Source organism: Ptychodera flava, chromosome 17 (assembly GCF_041260155.1).
Source record: "Ptychodera flava strain L36383 chromosome 17, AS_Pfla_20210202, whole genome shotgun sequence".
Taxonomy (NCBI): Eukaryota; Metazoa; Hemichordata; class Enteropneusta; family Ptychoderidae; genus Ptychodera; species Ptychodera flava.
The window spans coordinates 25,064,832-25,088,887 of record NC_091944.1 but is presented as its reverse complement, the minus strand read 5'-3'; the positions used below and the strand labels follow the sequence as shown (position 1 = coordinate 25,088,887).

General features: G+C 39.1%; 2 protein-coding genes across 4 annotated transcripts in view; both read right to left on the bottom strand.

Moving 5' to 3' along the window:
• Window positions 1-10,606, bottom strand: part of LOC139115859 (glycine receptor subunit alpha-2-like) — a 49,218-nt gene extending 38,612 nt beyond the window's left edge. Inside the window, exon 1 of the mRNA XM_070678262.1 lies at window positions 10,343-10,606. Coding sequence (XP_070534363.1) covers window positions 10,343-10,398 — 56 coding nt within the window. The 5' untranslated portion in view covers window positions 10,399-10,606. The remainder of the gene's footprint in view (window positions 1-10,342) is intronic.
• Window positions 10,607-17,099: 6,493 nt separating this feature from the next.
• The window catches only part of LOC139115858 (glycine receptor subunit alpha-2-like), a 145,843-nt gene continuing 138,886 nt past the window's right edge, over window positions 17,100-24,056 (bottom strand). For all 3 annotated transcript variants that reach the window (XM_070678261.1, XM_070678260.1, XM_070678259.1), the window contains exons 8-10: window positions 23,724-23,953; window positions 22,720-22,881; window positions 17,100-20,485 (exon numbers count right to left, since the gene is read on the bottom strand). In XM_070678261.1, coding sequence (XP_070534362.1) covers window positions 20,219-20,485; window positions 22,720-22,881; window positions 23,724-23,953 — 659 coding nt within the window. In that variant the 3' untranslated portion in view covers window positions 17,100-20,218. The remainder of the gene's footprint in view (window positions 20,486-22,719; window positions 22,882-23,723; window positions 23,954-24,056) is intronic.

Sequence of the window (24,056 nt, the reverse complement as noted above, 5' to 3'; positions counted from 1 at the left end):
TAACATGGGCCAAGGCTTCTCAACTCTCATCGATGGAACGTGATTACTCTGCGGTTAAAACTAGCGAAGGAGTCTTCAGTTAACAGCTGTGTCAGGTATCTTGTGGTGCTATTTCCTGTCTCATCTTGCCGCCTTGCAAATTCTCAATTTCAAAGCAAATTCAAGTTCTATGATAACCGAATCAAACATGGGGTATGGTGATTCGAATAAAAGACGAAGTGTCATGACGGACGTCAGGCAGTACTTGCGTAGGTTGTTTTCACTGGTTTCTAGAGCTTTAACATTTTGTAGAAGTAGTTATAACCTTGATTCAGGGCGAAGAAACGTGAATTTAATCCTCATTCGGAAATGCAATGGACAGCGAAGGTGTTCTCACATACTATGGCACATATTTTACCATTAACGTAGAGTACGCCTTATAGAGACGTATAGTTGGACTCTCAAACTTTTACAATTCTTTTCTGATATACCACTTGTGGTGGTTCTGTTTAGAGCTCGTGGCCTAAGAAAACTTTTCAGGGTCTTATGTTTTTGAAGAAAGAAAATTGTATATTTCCCAATAGAGTTAACGCAGGGATGGCGGCCATTTTGAAATTCAAATATCTGTAAATCTTTCGTACTTCGTTTCGCTAATACCAAAATTTGCAAGTTGTGCCCCGATTTTTATTCTTGATTTTCAAAGCGAGTGATTGAAATATTTCTGAGGAAAGTTTGAGCAAAAGTTTCTCTTTCTCTTTCGAAGCGCACACTACCTTAAATTCTTTTTTTTACTTTATTTTTCACCTTGGCACGACACGTGTAAATAAAATGACGGACTTTGCTGCACTGAGGCAACTAGAAGCCTTTTATCATGAATGGGCAGTTAAATGTAAACCGCTAGCTAGCAGAATGGTACAACTGCACAAGGCATTCATTCGACGACGACAACGCATTGTCTGATAAGATAATGTGATCAGTTATGCTTGTCGCATCATTTGCAAACTATTTTTATTTGGAATGACGTACATGTCGACTATACAGTGGCAGTATGACGTACAATATGCATCAGTGAGTGTTATTGTTGTTCCAGTTGTAATATGCGTTTATTAATTAACTCGCTGTTAATCTGCAGAACACACTATTAGGCTAATCTCCATGAAGCGTCCGTGTTTCTATAGAGACAAAAATGGCTTTAGGATTTCTGCACCACACCCTTATTCTCCGCTGTCTACGTTAAATACGGACAGCAAGCGACGTTGACGAAGGCGATGAAAAATTACCAGGCCTGATATTGATAATTTTGCAGGTATAACAAAATTAGCGCACTACTGCAGGAAACAAAAAAATGAGGGAGTGAATTACCAGTACTGTGACTTATACGTTAGATCAAAACCCAGCGAACCGACGATAGACATCCAAAACGTGAACAATTATGTTGCCTGAGGGCAATACGTGCCTCGAATTTGAAAGGCAAACTTTAGCTCAAACTGTTCTTGATGGGTCTTAAACAATTCTCTTTCGAAATCAAGAACAAAAGTCAGGGATCACCGATGCAAAATTTCGTACAAAACAAACAGATTACGTATATTTCACGACACTTGAAATTCAAAATCAACATGTAATCCATCCCAGTGTTAACTCTTGGGGGAATATGATATTTTTAGATTTTTACAAAAAAAATATGGCTGTCGAACTGTCCCTTTCATGATTGACCAACGATTAAATGGGTGTTGCTCATAAACTAGCCAGAGAACGTTCAGTTTATGAGCTAGTTTATGAGCAACACCAAATCATTGGCTAATCATGAGAGGAACATTTTGACTGATTGACTTTAACAGGGACGTCAGTGACATCACCGTCTCTCCTGGAGACCATTCATTTTCAAATGAGCTGTTTTTTTATGCTACGGCGCTAAACGTGGACCTCGAGGCTAGACGGAGTGGGGACGAAGGCCGTAAGTCGTAACCATAATAGGGTATAGGCTAAATTTGACGACGATTAATGTTAATATTACGGAAGAGCTCGTGTGAACAACATGTTGGCTAATCAAAGTGTATACCGTATCGTTGTTTACAGATGGCTAATTGTTTGTTAAAGCCGCAATTTTCAATCCCAGGTTCTCGCATTAATGGAGTTCTCCTCCCAGTCAAACACTTGGCCAGTACGATGTTTGATTTCTATAACATTAATTACACAAACCGATCTCAACCTTTTGGCGCCTTTTGTTAATCCTGCAAACAGAGTTTATACAAGCGTTTGATTGACGGTCGGTTCAAATTGCCAACGGTCATTGATTCCCCACCACCAACGCTCGAATTTCCTAAAAAATCGTCTTCCAGTTTCTTTTAGAATTTGAATTTAACCACAGAGTTCGATCGGCAGCAACTTTGCGCTGACCGCTTTGCAGTCTATCTGCGTTTTTTTTGCGGCCGGCGAAAACTAAAAAGTGGCATTTTCTGGAGCGTGTGCCCGCGTGTTGCCTGTTTGATGTCCATTTACACAATGAACGCCGCCACAGCTTCGCGCCCTTTTAAAGGGGGGCCCCGCCTTTAAGGGCAACCTGTTAGGTACAGAGGTCGACAAGTGCAAATGTTTTTGATAAAGCTGCTTTTTCTAATGCAAGTGCACATTTTCTAAAAGGGATTTTCGAACATTCCGAAATTCAGTGAAACTGCATAGATTTAAACACAGATCAGGAGCACTTTGACTCTCAATATAGAAGGACCGAACTGCTCTGCATTGTAGCTGGTCAAGCAGACGTACTTCCTAATGTTCTTCTTTAGCTGCGCGTATCGCCTTCAAGACAGTCTACGCACTTGTGAAGCCATCACGTACGCAATAGGCTCCAATTTAACGATTCTGTCTGATGCTTTTGTCGATAGTTTTGAACATCCTCTATTCGTTAACAGAACACAGACATTGAACGATTTTGCATGATAAGAGGACCAAAATAGCGATTATCAACAAAACGCACCCAGAAAATTTCAGGTAGAAATTAAAGGTTGGTGTGAGTATTAATTTGCCTTCCGGACTTCACGGGGTGTCTCCGCAAGCATGCCATTCAAATGAAAGTTTATACTTCCGTACATACATACATACATACATACATACATACATACATACATACATACATACATACATACATACATACATACATACATACATACATACATACATACATACATACATAACATACATACATACAGTACATACATACAGACAGACAGACAGACAGACAGACAGACAGACAGACCGGCGGATTGACAGACAGACAGACATATATTATACAAAGTAAACACACATATCATATATATTATTATAATATATCTATATATATATAAGATATATATATATATATATATATATATTATATATATATATATATATATATTCTGTAATGTACCGAGTAAATCCTTTTAAGAAAGCTGCGTCACTTTGAATTTGTAATTTCTTCAATGAACATGACGTGTATCATCTGTCATGAATAATAAACATACCAATTTCCTTTTACCACTTACAAGCTCGCCATAAATGCTAAGGTTTGCGCTGCCCGCGCCTTTGCTAATTCAGTCATAATTCAATTTCTTTGTTTCTTTTGAGCCACCGTGTCCTGGCAATGATCGAAGACTCGGAAACAGCGGGAGCTTTAATGTTATTCTCTGATGGGAATATCACACACCTTGTCCATTTTGACAGTTAATAATATCCTACACGAACAACTGATAATTAATTAGACTATCTTAAGTATAGCATGGTATGATTTATTCATTATAGTGACATTTGCAATTACGGGAGGGAGAGAGAGAGAGAGAGAGAGAGAGAGAGAGAGAGAGAGAGAGAGAGAGAGAGAGAGAGAGAGAGAGAGAGAGAGAGAGAGAGAGAGAGAGACTAACGTATAGTACAAAATCTGAACGCAGTACAAACACTGAAAATAGCAGTTTCTTTTGGTGAAAAGAAGCTTTGCAATGAAATATTTTAAATGTTTTTTCAGTTTCTGGTAAACATAATTCATAAAATTCACAGATTCGGTCTTCAGCACCAAGCCTTTGGTAACGGCCCTTTTTTAACATGAAGCGGGAGAGCGCCTTATCTGAAGAAAAGATCGCCGACAAAGCACCTGGAAAAAACTCATATACTATTGTTTTTTCTTACTGTGAACAAGCAACGGAGCCAATGCTTGTGACATTTTTCTTTGAACAGAAACAATCATAGATAGAAAAGTAAGAAATAATAATTCAGGAGAGCATTATACAACAAAGGAATAAAAACCGAATTTAAGAAGGAACTACCCACACAAATTGAAAATTAACACATATACAACTAAAATAATTTTAAATAACGGAAAAGAAAACCATATAAACTTATTTTACAGTATACAGGGGAAATCGGAAATGTTTTTATCATGATAAGCTTACTACATCACTTTCATCATTGCAAGGGAAACACGTCAGAGGAGTGCATTATTACACTGAAAACCAACCGTTTGCATTGAGGGTATTGGTCAGGTGCCCTATGCCAAAGTACTCTTTGTAATAATAGTTATTGCTCATAATTTGAGCGTTAGGTTTTGACAAGCATAATTAAATAAAATGAAACCATAGTAATTATTAAGCCTTGAACAAATGAACGTCTTGGGTGCCAATATTTAGTAATTGTTTCGACATCAGATAGATCCGGTTGTCCACTCCTTAGGGACATCCCCTGTCATCATCGTGTGCCAAACGTGACACTTGAGATTTGCCTGACGATCCCAGTTCATTAACCAAAGTAGCTAATATTCTAACGATCTTCTTCGTTACCAGGCAAACACACAATGGAACGACGATCAAGGGAATACAAAGCAAATGACGCCATACGTGCATCTTGTCACTGACAGCCTACCTAGACAATTGTCTTCGATTCACATTCTCTGGTTGGCATTTATCTGGCTATCTTTCAAATTTTGTACCACCCGCTTTCTAGAAATCGATCTGTAAGTCAAGCTACCATACTGTCTGTGATATCACGGTTGGTGTACGCACTCACCGTAATAGTCTCGTCAAAAATGTCATTAAAAACGACGCCAGGGAGAAAACCAACGTATTTTATTATTGGATTATTTTCTATTTAAAGGTTATTTTGCTTAATATGTGTTGTTTTTATCACTATATTTTTCAGTATTTAAGATAAGTGCCTTAGGACTGTAATGATATTGTAAACTTTATAGTGTGGGAAAACAAATCGTAATTGCGTCCAGTTATTCGGCTACGCTCATTTATCCATTATTTTTTATTTCGGCGATAATATATTCTAAAATTAATGTGAAATCACAAACTTCAAAGCCTGTATTTTCAGTGGGGCAAGTTAGGACACGGTACTGTCACAGTGGAAAACACACGAATACGTTCTCCCATAAATATTTTATAGGGGCTTGTTTGGAATTCGCTCTTTCATCATAACTTTTAACTGTCACCTCCTAAAGCAAGAAGCTGCTATGCGTGCAGCGTATATCCCTGCTCAATATTGGGTTGACATGTTCATCCCCAATTTCATGTAAAGAGGTCCACAATCAACACTGAAAACAATGGATTTGGGACAAACCATCATGGTGGTGACCAGAGTTTAAGAGGAACTCTCAATCACGGGCACTAAACTGTGTGCACAGCTTGATATTGACATTGTTATGAATTCTTTTTTAGATATGATACTTTCAAATTACATGTATTGTGCTTTAACTTGTAACGCCCTTTGCATATTGGACGGATGTCTTGGAGTGCAATAAATATGCATAGTGTGTGCACGAATTACAACAACCAACAAACCTTTAAGGTTATTTTTGCACTAAATTGACCAGTATATTCCAAAGCACTTTTTATAGAAGGGTGTTCAATGGAAAAAATGTAAAGTGCATTCGAGAGACATGTGAAACAAGCGATCGAAAAGAGAAAGAGCAGCAGTAGTTTAAGATGATACGGAGGAACGTACATGTAATATGTCAACTTTAGAGGTAAGGGTTCATAAGCCGTTTATTAGGACGGCCATTTAGGGGGATTTAAAAGAAAAATGGTCATATTTTCCTGACTCCATAGCAGTGTTGCTCTGACACAACCTCCTCCCTATATCAAACTAGCACAAATACTTTGTGACATCTATGATTTCCTGGAGTAATTATTTTCAATGTCTTGACATGACCATCTGAAATTGTCAATTGAACATTTTCCTGTTTGTAAAAGTACGCCATACTAACACTGATATATTTACTTTCATTTTCAGGCAATAAACCACACCAAGCGACGGTATATCACGAGATTTCGACCAGTTCACAGCATATGTGCACGAGCGATAGCTAGTGCATTAATGAAGCGAACTGGTCAATATCTCGTGATATAGCTGTTCCTGAGGCAGTTAAATGCTATTGTATCATTGCAATTTTGGCGTGAAACGTCAAAAATGGAATTTTCCTCTAGCTGAGAACTCGTGCCCGTCCCGTTCCAACCGTGCTACATTGTATATTGCGGATATAGCGCTGACGTATCGTCCGTCAGATCGCAGCATTTGCTCCTGCCCATCAATATACTGGTATGATGTAATATGATATATATCATTTTTATGAGCCTGTGCAGGTGTGTTAAAACAGATGTATGATGTTCTCACGGATCAACGTCTTCGCATTTTATAAACAGCAATAAATCTACTACCGTAACACTACAACAGCTTATGATACCAAAACGAAGTTTACTTTATTGCCAGACCGACTATGTTTGTAGTGATGCGAAATAATCTAAACGTTAGTATTACATATATAGTTGAGGGAATATGTTTATATATATATGTTGTGCAAGTTTTGTTCAAAGAACTCTCTTCGTTGTTTGTGTCATAATAAAAGTTAAAAATAAACAGAAGTTTGTTTGTCCCTGTCTATTGAATAAAGAGAAGGGTCAATTCATTCACCAACATGTATGAAATATAGATAACTGATCTGAACGGAGTTGAGACCAATTTTTGTTTAATACATATTTTTGTTAATTGAAGGACAGACAACTTTCACAAAGGACCTAGAGTTATACGCTGCTGCTGGTTCAGATTATCTGTAGCTATAAAACAGGCAGAAAATGTGCCCAGCAGTGAAACTGTCGTGGAATGAAAGTCTATGTATAGCTGCCCTAGACCAACACGCTGATAATAAAGTACAAACGTTACTGAAAATAGGTTTTGTGCAATTTGAATGTGAAATTAATTTGTTGGGTGTGGCTAATAAAAGTTGTTTTGGGCTTTAAAAAAATTGATCATTTTACCCACACTAGCAAACAAACATAGTCACAGTGATGTCGACGCGGTTGACAAGTTACGAACTCTAATTCTTGGTCTGACCCCGAGATTCTGATCCCGAAACATGCGAATTGTCTTGAGCTGATCGGTTTTTGAAGTTGCTGACGGACTCTGTTAAAACCAATACTGCCATCATTGTATTCGTAATCCCTTGCGTATACACAAAGTTAATACCTAAAATGAGCACTTTATGCGTAGCTCCATCGATTAATTTACATTAATTAATTTTTTATTTCAAAATAGCTTGGAATTACAACGTGCTAGGGTGATTAGAAAAACGTTTTTGGCGATAGAAAATAACGTCAATTTCATTCATTGCAAACGTTGTTCTTCGATAGATTTTGGAACAATTTAACCCGATATCACTGTTCTCACTCAAAGAACACGTCACAAATGGTTGTATCGACCAGTACACACTGTACCGAGAAAAAACCCGTCGTTAGTTTTCTGTGCAGTTTTATCGCCGGGAAATGTGTAAAAGGCAATTATCAGAATGTTCAAGCAGTCAGTGTACGGGTGAGTTTTTCAATGGGAGCGCGGCGACAGTGACGATGTTGACTGAGGCACGGTGAACGTTGTATTGGGTTAAATTGTTGCAAACTTTAGCGAAGTATAACGTTCGTAATGGAATGCAGATGCCGTCATTTTCTATCACCGGGAACGTTTTTCTTGTCACCCGAGCATGTTGTAATTCCAAGCTATTTTGAAATCCACTGTAAGCATCTGGCAACCCCCAACCCCCCACCCCCCTACTGTCTATGATTTAAACTTGGTATCGATTAGCTTGAGTGTTCAAAGCGTGCGGCGTAATGGCGAAGCATGTGTGTTTGTGCGTTGATATTGTGATAATTTTTAATTATCAAGATTTTTTCTTTATTTTGGTTATTGTTGTCCATGTTTCAACTTGTTCATTTCGGTGTTGTATGTGACCATCTCTCTCCAAACGTGTACATTTCTTTCTTCTTTCTTTCTTCATCCATGTTACTAAAGCTTATATACATATTCATGATTTCGCCAGCCAAGGCGTCATCAGGTTTTGTATGTCAAATCCAAGGAAAAGGGAAATCGAGCATCTTAATTGATATTACCTTCAGTGGTATTGAGCAACTCGGCTTAAGTATTCAATTAGACACAGACACGGAAGCTATGGAAAGGATCCTGGAAAAGCAATATGGAACGGATGGCATAACGCCATCGCAAGTCGGACACAATCAATGCTAAAATTTAACAGAGTGGAGCCCTAGGAATGGGCGGGGTATCGCGGAAATGCTTGGAAAAAAAACAACAATATTTCGTCTGGAGAAAAAAGCGGTTAATCGATGTTTAAAAAATGTTACAGGTAAACAATTCTCCTAAACTATTTGCTGTGAACGCAAAATGTGAAGTTAGAGCTCGACAATATCAACAATAACATAAATGTTTACAAGGACAATGTATTAAGATAAGTTTATTCACAAAATGCCGGGATTTACGTATGTCCGAGTACATCGTACAGCGGAGGTATTGACCGAGACGAGTAGCGTTCAACCCGAGAACAACACCGAACCGTACGATGTATGAGGACATAAATCCCTGTACTATATGAGTAATCATGTTAATATTCATATTTTCTGTTCGACAATATGGACAGACCATCATTAACTGCTTGACTTTGTGATCATTAGGTGCATATTTTTTTGGAAAAAAAATATAATGAAACGTCTCGTTTTCCCTGTGTTGACATACAGCATCCAATATCATCAAATAGCATCCAATATCATCCAAAGTTACTGTACTCCGGGTACTGTATACCAAACGTACTGTACGACGAAACTACAAAGGGTACAGACGCAGGTGTCTAATAATATGTTGTTGTTTTTTTTATTTCATGCATCTGGCAATCTTAAGACAGTTCCAGCTTTTCTTTTTCTTTCTCTTTTCTTTCATGTATTTCTTGAGAAAACGCCGCAGCTACATCATATGCACTAGATAATTTTTGCTTTCACGCATTCACGGGATCATCACGCACACAAATAATTGCCATTTTTATTGCTGCTCAGACAATGCTTTTTGCCCTTTTGTTGAGCGGCGAGTAAGCGAGCTGTGTCAAAGTCAATGCCACGGTTAAGTGCACCCAGTATTGGTTTTTACATTAAATTAATGTTGTCGGCCGCAGCGACGTCTTGATGACGACAATCGAGCGATGGCAGGGAAATTACGGCCCGCAAATTTTGCATCTCTTTAGATATGTAATTTCATTCGATCATTGCTCATCGTGATCAAGGGCGCATCAACAGCCTTCGGATTCTGAATTCGTTTTCGCCTCTTTAATAGTAGTCCCTCTACGACATCCAACATTAAATTGTAGATTCAGATACGACAGTGTACGGTAGGCCTAATGAATTATGATTAATAGCGTGCGACGTAGCCTAATTATAACAATAATACTGAGCTCCATGAGAATAATATCTTCAAGTAATTTATAGCAGTTCAATTAATGTGCAACGTTGAAGACTTTAAAAAAAAAGCCAAAACCCCGTTTAAAATTTTCTATACATGATTCGGAACCTGTTACACCCACTAGACACACGAAGCCTGAACGTTCAAACATCGAGAGTGCAGCATACACATGGCCATATGCCTTATGATACGTCAAATTTATGAAAAAAAATGCAGTTTTTTTCCCAAAAGGCTTAAATATGCTTACGTTGTACATGATCAGCGATGTCACTTATATCTGAATAGATTAATGCAAATGTAAAACATATTTAAAACATCGTGCTTGCTTCACTGTGGCAACAACGCGCATAACGCCGTAGTCAACCTATAAGTAGTAGTAGTAATTGGAACCTTTTTTTCAGCGTACACCTGCACTTCACTTCATCTGTTGAAGAGTGGAAATGCCAATGTCGGGATACCTGACATTTTTTTTTATCTGTTGACTGTTAACATTGCTGTGATAGGTCGTACGCAGCACTCTCGAGTTGTTGGCGCTGCTAGCAGCATGGTCCCACAAGTTTGTTTAACGTAAACGTCACGACGGCAATCGTGTTTGTGTGTGAAAGTGACAACTCACCCGACAGCAAACAATGCGGCGCAGCAGATACACATCACTGTGAAAATTAATTCCATATTCCAGGTTGACGGGGAAAATGGCACGGTTACGAGTGAGTTCCGATCGCCTCGTTACAGTCTTGTTCAAGTCCAATGTATGGCGATGAAGGTTATCGTAATTAATCCACAATGTGCGAGCCGTTGAAACTGCCAGGCACTAATAAACCAGATATCGCAACGGTCAACAATTTTTTTTCCCTCCCACTTCCCGTCTAATCGTTGCACACGCAGGTCAGGGGTCACGTGACGCGTCTCTTACCAATCCCATGGTGCAGTTTGATTTTATTTTCAGGAAACTGCGTCTTTCTAAAAAAACTCAGTAGTGACAAGGATGTGTCTTAATCGTAAGACGTCAAGAAATAGTCCAGCAAGACGTTATGAAATGATCCAGCTTCTGGTATGGCGACCTGAAAAAAGCACATCAACCATTTGAAAGCAGACGATAAGATTAATCGTCTGCTTTCAAATGCGTGATGAATGTACATATCTCAGTGGGGACAAAAGGTTCCATATTATTCAAATCACATGTCGTCGTCTATGAGCCATGGTAGCTTTGTAAAACGGAATCTCTCAGCACTTCATGGCACGGGCGTGTCAGCAATAGATCGTTATTTGCATACGATTACTCTGTTTTAGTTCATTCTTGACACTGACGAAAGATGGCATAGTGGCGTTCATGTATAATGGCACGGCTTCAAGTCTCACTCCGATAACTGTCATCTCATTATATTCATTCATAATTGGTTGTGTATTTTATCACTTGTTGCATGAGTGATTGCCATCGTCCCCTGAAAGTGCGCAGGTCATTTCAATTTTGCTGGAACTGTCTTTGTTTCCCAAGCATTAATTTATGTCTGCAGAGCTCATTACGTCTCGTACATCAGTGCGCGGTACACGACTTATAAATATTCACTATACATATAATGATGCAATATCACCAAATTTGCATACTTGAACAATGCCGTTTAATACACTTTGCATAAATTAACCTAATATTTTCCGCTACAGGCATTAGACCTGTAGAGCAAGAGTCGGTACCCTGTGCACAAGGGCAATACTTCAGTGATGTCAACGAGGTCTCTACTCCGTTTTGTGCCGTGGATGAGCATGCCTTGGTTTAAGCATATATAGACACTAGTTTTTTACGGGTCTATGGTTTCAGGTGGCTGTTTTTTTCTTGTTGCTTTCAAGGTCACCACACGCTCTCAATTATTCCTTTCAATGCCTCGGATGTGATTGCTGTGCTATGAAATATTGGTACATAAATGCACGTTGCTCTCAATCGCACGTCAATCTCCCAGACTATACATGGTTATCAAACCCACCATGTGTATTCATAGATGAAAAAAGAGGGGGGTTGGGGGCGGGGGCTTTTGTTCCGACTAGAATGCGTTTATTGAATAGTGATCTGTCGATCATCTTGTTCACCGGATGTGACTCAGATTTATTGAGGCAATTATGACGGCAATTTCATGGAACACTCTCGCGCGGTAATAATGGCGCAACATTGCATCTTAACTCGTGGTACCAGCAGAAATCAGAGCAAAATTTACAAACAATTGAAAAAATATCAAAGTCTCTGTCGCCGTCATCTCTATTTTTGTCTCTTTCCATTTGTCATTTGTCCCTTCAAAGCTGCCAGTGCGTCATCAAATAACTTGATATCACTGTCTGGAACTTCATATGTATGTGTATGTTCCCTTCGTCTATGTATTCGGCGGATGACTAAGAGGTGTATATGTGCTAGCCTTCATGGCGGCTCTCCCGTTTCCGTGATCTCCCCGCCTCCATGCCGGAAAATGCCGAGAGAGTTTGACCGGTTAAGAAGGGCTTGACTACGCAGTTTCTGCGTAGTGAAGCTTCATTACGTATTCATGGTGACCCCTGGCCAGCTGTCAATAACTTTGGGGGCTTTTGTCTTTTGGCTGCTTTGCATATGCGTCGTTGGACACGACATGCCAATCACCCAGGTAGTCAATTAAACTATTAATTGACTGTTTACCGACCCAATTAACACTATCCAGCAGTATCAGTCATATTTTAATCGCGTGGCCCGGGTGGGCACAACGTAGGAACGCGTGTATTTCTGTGTGTACGTTTCACTTGTGGTGTTGTTTGTACCATCGTGTGTCCTTGTTTCACCTACAGCATTACCTTCAAGGTGACAGGCTTACTATTAATGTTCAGTATCATTGCACCGAGTTCTGCCCACGGTGAAAACCACCTGTTTTCCTACTAATTACTGCCCGTCGCTGCCCGTCCTGAATGTAGCCTATCTATAGCTACAGTAATCACATAAATCATTTATCAGTTTTGATATATACTCCTAATTGTAAGTTTGATCAAAATCGAGACCACATTCAAGGGCTATGCAGACTGTCCATGTAAGCACACACAGTGACAAGAAGGCGGCAACACCTACTCACCAAGCACATCGAATCGGCGAAAAGAAGCATAAAAAGCTAGGCTTATCGCCAAAACAAACGCGCCAAGCGCTAACAAAAACCCATACCAGCGGCCCTTTTCAGGGCCACCAAATACTCCAAAAGGGAACTACCAAAAAATACGATAAGATGACATAGAACACACAAACACTTAAAAGAAATAACAAAAATCGTACACATAACAAACAACTGAAACACAACATTAAATACAAATAAACAATCACAGTAACGTAACAGAAAACATGGCCGTGGAAATAAATCAGCTATTTCCAAAGAAAAGCCGACAACAACATGAAATTCAACAACAACCTATCATCGCTCAAACTATGAAACTCCGAAATAGTGCTAGGCAAAAGCCTTAAAATTCATTCGGACACCAACAAAACCAAACAGAATAAACCACCTCAGGATTTCAACAAATAAAGTCGTATAATGTGACTACGCTACATCGTGAGACACAAACAATCGCAACAACACCAATTCAAAGAAAAGTCAAATTGGACTCCACGAACAAAAAAAACAAAAACTTGAAAGCTATCTGAAGCTTCTAAACTCGCACTTCTAGAGATACCCTTTCAAACAAGGAAACAAAACATGTCGCGTGCCAAAAGAATCGCGATAAACCAGCTTGCAAACATTGGACAAATTTGGGAAAATAACCCTTCGACAAGGGTCGGTTTTTCGTTATTGTCAACACAAACGATTACGTACTCGAATGCGAAAGGCAATTACGTAACACTCAGTATTATACACAACAAGCCAGAACAACAGTAAACAAAGTAAATGAACTATTAATTAAAATATACGAGAACAAGCACATCAACCAGGATACTTGTAAGTATCTTGATCCAATAAACATAAAATCCGTACCCCGCAGTGGTACTTATTGCCTAAAAATTCACAACCTCCGCAAAAATCTAAAAGACACACCAGTCAAAACAAAATTTACCGAAGTAAAGAAATATAGAACAAACAAACCGAACCACCAAACGGACTCACAACGTGACCAAATTAATATACTTGCCTCGCTAATCGGAAAGCAAGACCACTAAAATGCATTAAAATAAATTTTCACAAACACAAACTAAGGAAAGAATCTACACTGCGACTGATGAGAAACCACACTCGGGTTTCGAAACGCAAGCGTCAAAGGGCGACTCTATCAACTTTTGTAACAACATAGGTCCGGCTGCGTCTCGCCATAAGCTTTCCCCACACAAACAAAACATTACCGTACACACTAATCCAAACTTCTCTACAAATATCCAAAGCGAAACAAACATTTCATTAACACAAACAATCGGATAAGAATGTAGGATAACATTTTCGAAACGAATCAAACACAAACTCGACACAAAAACATTTAGGATAGTTAGGTGGGGAGCCTGTTTCACATTTTTTACATCTCGCTATACTGTCTATGATTCTAAAGATAAAGTCATCTGCCACTTTTTCTGTATACGCGGTTTGGCAAAACTCATCTCTTCAATCGAAAGTCGGGCGATTTCATGGTTCTTTGGGGCACTTAAGTGTACGTCGAGCTTAAGGAATGTAGTTACATTCGCGATGTTTTATTCGAAATTATTTATTCCTTCAAGGCAAATGCACATAATTTATGCTGTTGGAAATACTGGCCGCTCATAAACAAGACAATAAACTCAATATATGTGCATTTTTACTTATATTGTCAAAGTACCACCGACACCCACAAAAAACCAAATGGTTCAGTCCAGGTATTTGCAACTCTGCCATCCGACTGGTCAACAGGAAATCAACCATAGGTGTCTTTTGGCACGCGTATACGCCAGTCACCTAGGCGACGGTAATCTGCACCACTTATCACCATCGGAAGGTACTCCTCCCCATATACCACTGGTGATCCCACCCTCAAGGCACTGCGTCATTCGACCAAGCATTGTTATTGTAATTTCCTGCATAAAATTAACAGCGAGGTCAACCGGTCAAACTCTCTCGGCATTTTCTCTCATGTCTGTTTTTCAAATCCCGCTACATCGATCTGTCTGTGTATCTACACACCTGTGTATATCTCTGTCTGGCTACCTCTGTCTGTACCACTATTTTTTCCTCTTCCTCTCTGCCCCATTCCAAAATTCAGCAGCAAGTATTACGTTAAGCCTTTTACAGTGTGACTGAAGCGTTCGAATGAATTACAACTTTCCTAGCCTATCGTCAACTTAATAGAACTTTTGTTTGTTCCTTGTTCCTTTCTTTTCGAAAATTTTCTGTACATATCTGCTTGGAAAAGTCTATGTATGGTATCAAAAATACCTGCACGTGCTAAAGCCATTGACAGTCATTGTACCCTTTGTAAGTGCCGAGTCCGATAATTACAAGCTGCGAGAAAGGAAGTCGGTATATTGCCGTTGGTGGCGTTCAACTGCCCAGCCCAGTTAGGTAACCTAGCCTGAAATCATAAATGATTACCTTCACTTGTACGATAACTGCCTATATTTATGGATTACGTAAGCTTATATTCTATAAACGATGGTACGTGTCGGCCATTTTTTCAGCTTTCCGTGTCTATACCGGTAGTCTATCTTTAAGTCTGTGCCTGCCTGTATCTACTGTCTGTCGCTCGGTCCGTTCGTCCGATTTTTCACTCCGTTAAAGCCATCCTTCAATATTTCTTCGTGTTCCCTTCTCTTTTGCATTTTTGTCGGCTGCCACTTTATGTACGACTGGTTTGTTTTTTGTTTGTGTGTGTGTGTGTGTGTATGATGTATGTCTGTATGTATTTGTGTATGTACGTACGTACGTATATATATATATATATATATATATATATATATATATATATATATATATATATATATATATATATATATATATATATATATATATATATATATATATATATATATATATATATATATATATATAATCCAAAAATGTAAACTATAAGGGACTAGAAAGTGAAATTGTTGCGGCCAGGACGTGCCCTTGCGACAATGTCCCAAAAACGGAACCCGTACTGCGGGTCACCTCGGGCGCACTCGTGAGTCGACTGTGATGGGTGTAGTCTACAAGTAATATCTGTTACTGACGATTATCTTTGTTTTGCATAATTATTGTAAGGCGTACATAACGTACTTTCGGAGCTACCTATATGATAAGAGTAATTAAAACGCTGCACTTGATATCATAATTTGCTTGACTGTAGTCCAGAGTCTGAGCTCTGATTTGCGGCAGATATGGTCACGTACTGCTTCAATTGCCTGAAATTCAAGCATAGCGACGCGGTCCTAGTAGCTTGAATTTTGTTCAGTGAAACTAATGCAAAATTTGATTGACAACTGCTTGTTGTCCCCAAAATGTACAAAATGTCCCCAAAAATAAATGGCATTGGTATACAGTGTCTCCGATCTAAAACTTCTGGCTGCAACACTGATTATATCTATAATATTTATAATATTACACTTTCTAGTCCCTTATAGTTTACTGTCTTTGGCAAAATGCCGAAATGAAATAGTTTTACTTACTTGAAGTCAATAATTAGAATAAAAATGGAAGAACTGTGACTGTAAACTTCAAAAACATATATCGTTTACCGAAGAATTATATTAAAATTGAACTTGGAAATGACATTGACAGTTGCGGAAATGATATTACTTTATGTGAGGAGTTCCTTGTCATGTTGTATTGAGAAGGATAATTACGCTTTAAACTGTAATTATTGACTATATTTCTTGTACTTCAACAATGCTATTTGCCTTGATCACGTGACAGTTGATGAAGATCATGTAATAGGGGTAATTGCACTCATTCGTGTATTTCTCACTGTCACAGCAATACCAGTTTTCAAACTACATAGCCTCTATGCATCAGATAATCAAAAAGTTAATTTTGATCGAAAGACGAATATTTTCATTAAAACTATCAAGCGGACTAAGTTTTCTTCACATGGGACAACAGCCTGTGTGTGAATCGCTTTCAGGGGCCAGCCCCACAGAAACAAACGGTGCAGAACACCAAGTAGTATAGGTGGCGCTCTTTCCTGAACCGTTTGCACCACAGTAACATGTACAAGTAGGTTATTTCCGCCAAGTATTACAATCCGATGCCTTCGTGTAGAAAAAAATTCAATGCTAAACGTTCTTTGCCCTTTTGTCCTTCAATATGCCACAGAAAACGTACTATATAACTAGTTTATACAATTAATCAATACTAAAATCCCGCGTAAAAAATGTAGGGTACGACTTTCGCGATTCAGAGGAGTTTCCGACGTCTGAAGGATTCACAGAGACCAAAGCAGTTAATGGCATGATACTTTAATGTTAACAAAATATACACATCTGCCAAATTCAATGGTGGGTCAATACACGACGTTTCTAGAAAGTTCACTGTACAGAATGCATCTCTAATAGTTCTCTAGGTAATTACGAACTGTACGTCCCTCGCCTACACACTTTACCTCAAATTCTTGATTAGTGCCTTTAGAGATATAGGGGCCATATTAGGTCCTATATAGTATATTGAAAGTGGTGGAGAAAGTTTCCACGAAATTGGCCGAGACGTAAACTTATTTTTAACTTTTGTTTGTTTTCTTAAAAATTCATCTGTCTCCTCTTAAAATCAGAACTAAGCTTACTATGTGGTTAAAACTACATACAAACATTTTCCCTCGACAAATCCATCGGTTAGAATGTCGAGAAGAAGAAATTCTAGTACATTGTTTTCACGACAGATGACGAGTAAGATCTGGTCAGCAAATGCTAAGTGTATCAGAAATACTAACATCAAGATTTAATGTCCAGAGGTGTCGTTTAACATTCATCAAAATGTGTAATAACCTACCTGAAGCATAAAAATAGCCATTTTGTAATTGATGCTGAACAGGAATCGACTATTCAAGGTATTAAAGGTATAAAGTCACCTGTAATCTAAACGTGCCCATATATGGTCAAAGGGGCGTTCCTTGGTATTCAAAATGCCTATGTTAGGGCACTGTTTTCAAAAAGCGGCCACCGGCTTAAAATCTGTCATTGGTTAGATTTTCTCTTTTCATGGTAACTGTGGCAAAATTAGAACAGGTGACAGTATACCTTTAAAGTAAAGGGTGTGCAATACTTGTTATTACACCAGGCCCCTGGCTCATAACTTCTGTGGCACGTCTTGAAAGACTATGTGCGTGTTCAACTGATATAACGCCTCTTGGTTAAAAACAAATAATGTCAAATCCCAAGGCATTCTTCTCGTGATTTTCTTTTCACTGATAGTAAAATTGTAGAAAACATAACAGCATAAACCAACGATCTTGATGTTGGCAAGAGATGCATTAATACCTGGAAAGCATTCACACAGAACCGTGACGTCTACAATATATTTTTCTGAGCAACACTGAGGTTCAGATATCCGTTCCGCTGAGGCGCACAACTCCACGTATATGTCAATAATTGCTTGTTATATTTAGGAAATAAATCACAAGTTTAGATGGTTCAGATCAGAAAAAATAATCTACTGTCCCTGGACAATTCGAACACGTGATATACAGATAAAACACTCATGGGTTTAAAGCGCGCGGTTTCTTCATTTTTCCGCCGTGACACACAGAGAGCAAAAATATATCTTTTACAGGGAGTATGTCGCCACATCATAATTTGCCTGTTTACATCAACTATGTTATTTTTTTGTCTCACGTTTTCTGTTTCAGTATACTTCACTGTAGATTTTGACCGTTGCGAAATTGACTTTACCACAGCAGTCCATCCCTCTGATCATTAAGGGAGTTTGACAAGACCGAGGCAAATTCTACGTCAGTGTGTATAATGTAAAACTTTCCCTCGCCCTGACTCGAGTATTTGCATAAGGGATAAACCATTACTTTTGAGGAGGGGGGCTGAGGTGTCAACATGCAATTTCTCTCTCTTTGCAAAAATTTGACATTTCGGATTTTGAACAGCATGTTAAATTTCCCCTAAAAAATTTACAAAATTTTTGGTAGACCCTCCATGTTCATTTTTAAAATCACTATGGCTGCAGATTTTTGTTGCAGTCTTTTTATGAAGATTTAAAGTTTCGTGTCGTAACTCCCTGGATCAAACGATGATGCGGGTCATTTATATTGTGGCTTGTAAGAAAACATTTTTGCTGTACATTTAAATTAAATTTCAACTCTTGTAAAATGAAACTACCAATGCAGATCAATGCAAATGAATGGCTGGAGTACTAGCCAACTACAACACTTTAAGATGGAGAACACCTCGGGGACAGATATTCGGACACTCAAACTTTTACCATCCTTGTCTGATCTACTTCTTGTGGGGCACCATTTAAAGCTCTTAGTCTAAGAAAACCTTCCATCGCCTTAGTTTTCGAAAATCGAAAATTATATCTTTCTCCTTAGAGTTAACACAGGGGTGGCGGCCATTTTGAATTTCGAATATCGGTAAATCTTGGGTAATTTGTTTCTCTAGTACCCAAATTTGCAAGGTGACCCCCGATTTTTATTCACGATTTTGAAAGAGATTGGTTGAAATATTGCTTGAGGAAAGTTTGAGCAAAAGTGTAAGTCTTTCACGTTTGAGGCGCATACTACCTTAAGGAGACCATTTCCAGTCGTCGCTACGCACGGACGGTTTCCTTTTTTGCTTTCATCAATACACTGTTCCCAAAACCAACCGAAGACAGATAAGGCAATAAAATTTGGAGGCTTTTTTTAAGCTGATAACCTAACAAATAAACGATACAGACGACAGAATACTTACAGTAAAATCTAGCGATTTCTATTGGCATTTGACAAGCCATCTCCCATAAAGTAAGAAAGATAAGCTGTGAATACACACGGAGTATACCGATGGAAATGCACGACGTACGATTTTCTAAAAAAGAATAAGTTTGTCCGATATAATGTCGACAACTACATGTTCACAGTTTTAATGTCTTTAAGAGAACACTGTCACGTCCAGGAATACCGTTTGTCACTGTTACGTACATTGCAGTTCTCGGAAGTTTGTGACCGACTCGAATCAACGTTGTATGAAAACAGTCCTCGCTGGCTGATTTAGAAAATTGCTCAAAATTTAATTTTTATCAGTTTATAAGTTATGCAGATTCTACAGACGTCATCAGTGTCACGTCTTCCGGTCGATGTTCAAAAGGATTTTATATTCGTCTTCAGATCTTTTTCATCTGAAAAGTTCTATCTGAAGTACTCGGTCTATGAAACACCAATTTGTCCATCCCTTGTCATAATGATTGGCGTTGCGGATAACGCCTACGGAATGCCGTCCATCCGCTCCGTTGACCTACGATGCCGAGATTAAGCGTAGCTCCGTCGAAAATTTATACATCGGTCGATATTGTCATCTCGGTGAAACGTTTCACACAATATCAGCAACTTAACATACAAACGACAGCTAGCCTCTTCACGTACGTTAGTGTTTGTAAGGTTCCAGCAGAAACTTGTACCAATAGACGATGTTGAACACAATGAAAGAGAGCGGAAAGAAGACACGGCACACGTGGTCGATCATGATGGCACGGTCCATGAAATCCTTTCTCGGGGAAATGTTGAACCGGACCGAGGACTGGACGTCGTCGACGCTGCTCTGGCGGTTGTTGAGTGGTCTTGATTCGCGGAATGGCAGTCCATTCGTGGCCACCTCCGCCCTGTTTACGTTTCGAGTCCATGGAGGGACATCCTGGATGAGAAAAGAGGGGATGAATCGTCAGATACAGTGTTATCTCTGCATGTTCACTGAAGGGGCAACTGCTGCCCCCTTCATCAAAATTCAGGGGGAGACTTAACATTTTAGGGGGCAGAAACAACATCAAATTCACAGGTCACTACACTATTGGGTCATCATCATATGGGCGTATTTGCTTGCCGTGTTTTGTGCGCGATTTTCGCACTGTCAGTAACTTTTAAAGGGCAGAAAGTGGTTCGAAAAGCGCAATTTGCGCCATTGCGCAGTCGACAGAAAACCCTGCAGCTAGAACACGACTTACATTCGATAGAAATGCTAACGAATATATGCATCATATTTGTTGCCTCGTTCATGACAATCTCATCAAATCATGTGTATCTCAAAAAATGACAAATTACCAATTCTAACCACAGCTAGCTCTATTACAATTTTTTTTTAAAAATTGGTTTTCCATGGCGTTTCAAAAATGCAACAGAATACAACTAAAATACTTTCGAAAAGTTTTGATTTGCCAGTACTGCCAGTATACCTCAAGTATGAGTGTTGTACTGATACGAATTTGAAACAGCGAATATCAGGGTTACTGTTAATCTTTTGCTGATTCCTCTCACGAATTTGCCGAAGTATCAACGGTAACAGATCAAGAGTAACTTATACATTTTGCACTTTGAAACAACGAAACGAGTTTTTTTAGCTGTTCACAATAGTGTCGGGGGATAACTCAACGAGATGGTCCAGCTAGTGATAATTCGCTATCCTTGGAACACGATCACAGAGAACTCAAGTCTAAATCTCAGTTCAGAACAATGAAAACGCTCATTTGTAGTCGTTCACGTCTGTTGTTTCAATAACCTTATCGTTGTGAGTATACATGAACAAGAGCTGTACAACTTGATTCTTAGATTATCCTCGTCTTCAATACTCATCTATACATACGAGGTAGTATAACCCAGGCAATAGTAAAACACTGAACGTTCAAGATACGAAAACGACGTCTGATATCATAGGCACCAAACTAACCAACCACCCAATCAATGAAATGCCGTATGGCGAAAACGTCTGTGGTATCCCTTATCTATTAAGCCTCGCCTTTGCTAATAATATACTACAAGATTGTGGAAAAATGCAAATTTTGCCTCCTGTCAAGGCATACCTTACATTTACGTAGGTTGTTGGTGTCGCTTGTTGAAGTCGCCCTTCTTCACGGGATTTCAATTTGCAAATTAATCGATGAAGTAGACTCTTATTAACGGGCCACTGTAACGGTGCAGTTAAAATATGCTCTTGTGGACATATATTTGCGCTGACAATAATATCGAAACAAAGACATAAACAACTTCAAGCTTAAATGAACTTAGAAAAATTGTAACCTTGTTTGGGAGACGCAATCTTAACCTTTCCGCAAAAGCAAACTTTTTGTTGAGAATTCAAATTTCTAAAAGCTGACTAATCCATATGACAAGGTTAGTTTCGGTAAACTCCTGCAATTGGGTTAGATAACATTTTCTCTATACCATGGCACGTGTTTAGGAAAACCAAGGCAGAATGTAGTCTGTCTTCCCGTGACAACTCACACTAGTATTCGCTGAAGGAGAGATGCTCTTTGACGTTGTTCAAGTGCGTTGTCCCGGCATCACAGCCTGTAACTTCATTACTGTTGAAAATGCACACTGGTCAACGATCACAGTTTAGCCGCGGTAAACAGTCCTTCATGACAGAGCTATATTCCCATGACATGTTTCTTTTTCACCGTGACCACTACAATGTCAGTGTCAAAACTGAATACAGTTGACAGAATATTGTACCATAGGATGGAATTTCTTAACGTTTAACCCTTTCAGCGCCAAAGTCAATTTTTTGTCATCTTTAAAAAATATACCCCAGTCAATTTTGATTGAAAACTCTAGTCAGTGAAACATGATGTCCGTTTGATTCAAAATTATCAAAAAAATATACAATTAAATTCATAAAAAAATTAGAATGTTGCACTAAAAATTTAGTGTGAAAAATTACAGCACTCAAAGGGTTAAGTTGAACAAACCTACGTCCTCACAGTAGCGGTAGCAATCATAAATCGTGGAAGAAATGCGAAGGGCTTGACAAGAACACAGTTGAAGTCAGGATCGTCAAATTGCTTCACCAATTGAGGCTGGAAGTCAAGATCTTCAAATTGCTTTATCACAATTGAAAGTGTAGTTTGTTAAAAAAACTGTTTAGCTATAACTTACCACGGGTTGCCTCATCGACTTGAGGGCCCTTCTTGAGGCCCTCTTCGCTCGTTGTAGTGAGTACTGGCCCTGTTCCCAAGCATGCATGTAGTAGACTAACGCAAATTCTATCAGTGTAGCGAAGACGAACACTTGACAACTAACAAGCCAGATATCGATTGCCTGTGATAGTAGTGGAAAAAAAGAATAACTCACTGATTAGCTTGAGAATTAATTGAGATTTCTTCGCCTCGAAACAGATTAAACCATTCCGGACACCCTGTGTGACAGCATCTAGACCAGCCCCGGGATGATTTCCTCCGCCGGCGGCGCTGCGGTGCTGAGCCTCAGTGCAGAGCGCCCGCGTCGGCTGCTATAGGAAATTTCGCCTAGACGAAACGTCCCCATATATATCATTATCAGAAAGCCTGGCTTGAAGATTAGCGCAGTTATCAATGTAGATGCGAAATTCCTACCGGTTCCGCGGGGCATATTCCGATAAGAATTTCGAAGCATCGACGCATGACTTAGATAAGATGTTTCATTTTTTTCTGCAAATACAATATGGACGTGTCGTGACTGTGTCTTTAATATTTGGAACGCTTCGGCGACGTTGCCGCTGTTCAGCCATCACCAAAGAAAGATGAATACCACGTTTCACCGTGTCTAAATGTTGACATTGCGATAAGTGGATACATCGCCGGGACACGGAAGAAAAATTCACTGCGATTAATCATGTATGGAATCAATATAATTGTGTTACTGTGTGACATACATGTATGTAGGTATTGTATAGTTATCTGCAGGCGTCAGGCGCAGGAAGGATTTTGCTCTCAGTCAGATAGAAGTCCATTTTTCCATACACTTCTGAAGTTAACAATATTCACGATTATCACGCCCTAACTCCATGTATGCTATAAAACACAACGAATTTTACAAAAACTTGGACATTATATGTACTCAAGGTAGATATAAATAAATAAGCCAATGACTTTGACCAAGCCAAGGGCTTATTTATTACTCACAGTGACGTAAGCGATTTTTGGCAACTGGCTGCGTATCCATGTCCCTTGCGTTACCAGTGCAAGCACAGTGGTGATTCCCAGTGAAACCCGGGCTGGGGCGGATGTGATCTCCATCCAGAGTGCTAGCCATGATAGCACAACGAGCAAGATACTCGGAATGTAGGCCTGCAACACGTAGAATCCGATCTGCCTGACGAGTCTGAAGCTGACTTCAACTTGACCGAAGTTGCCTGCGAGTGTACCAGCAGAAATTGTTAGTAATATGTCATTAAGATAAAGGGTATAGAGCCATAACTTCTGAAAATATTTCATTATTTTTGTTACAGAAAAAAA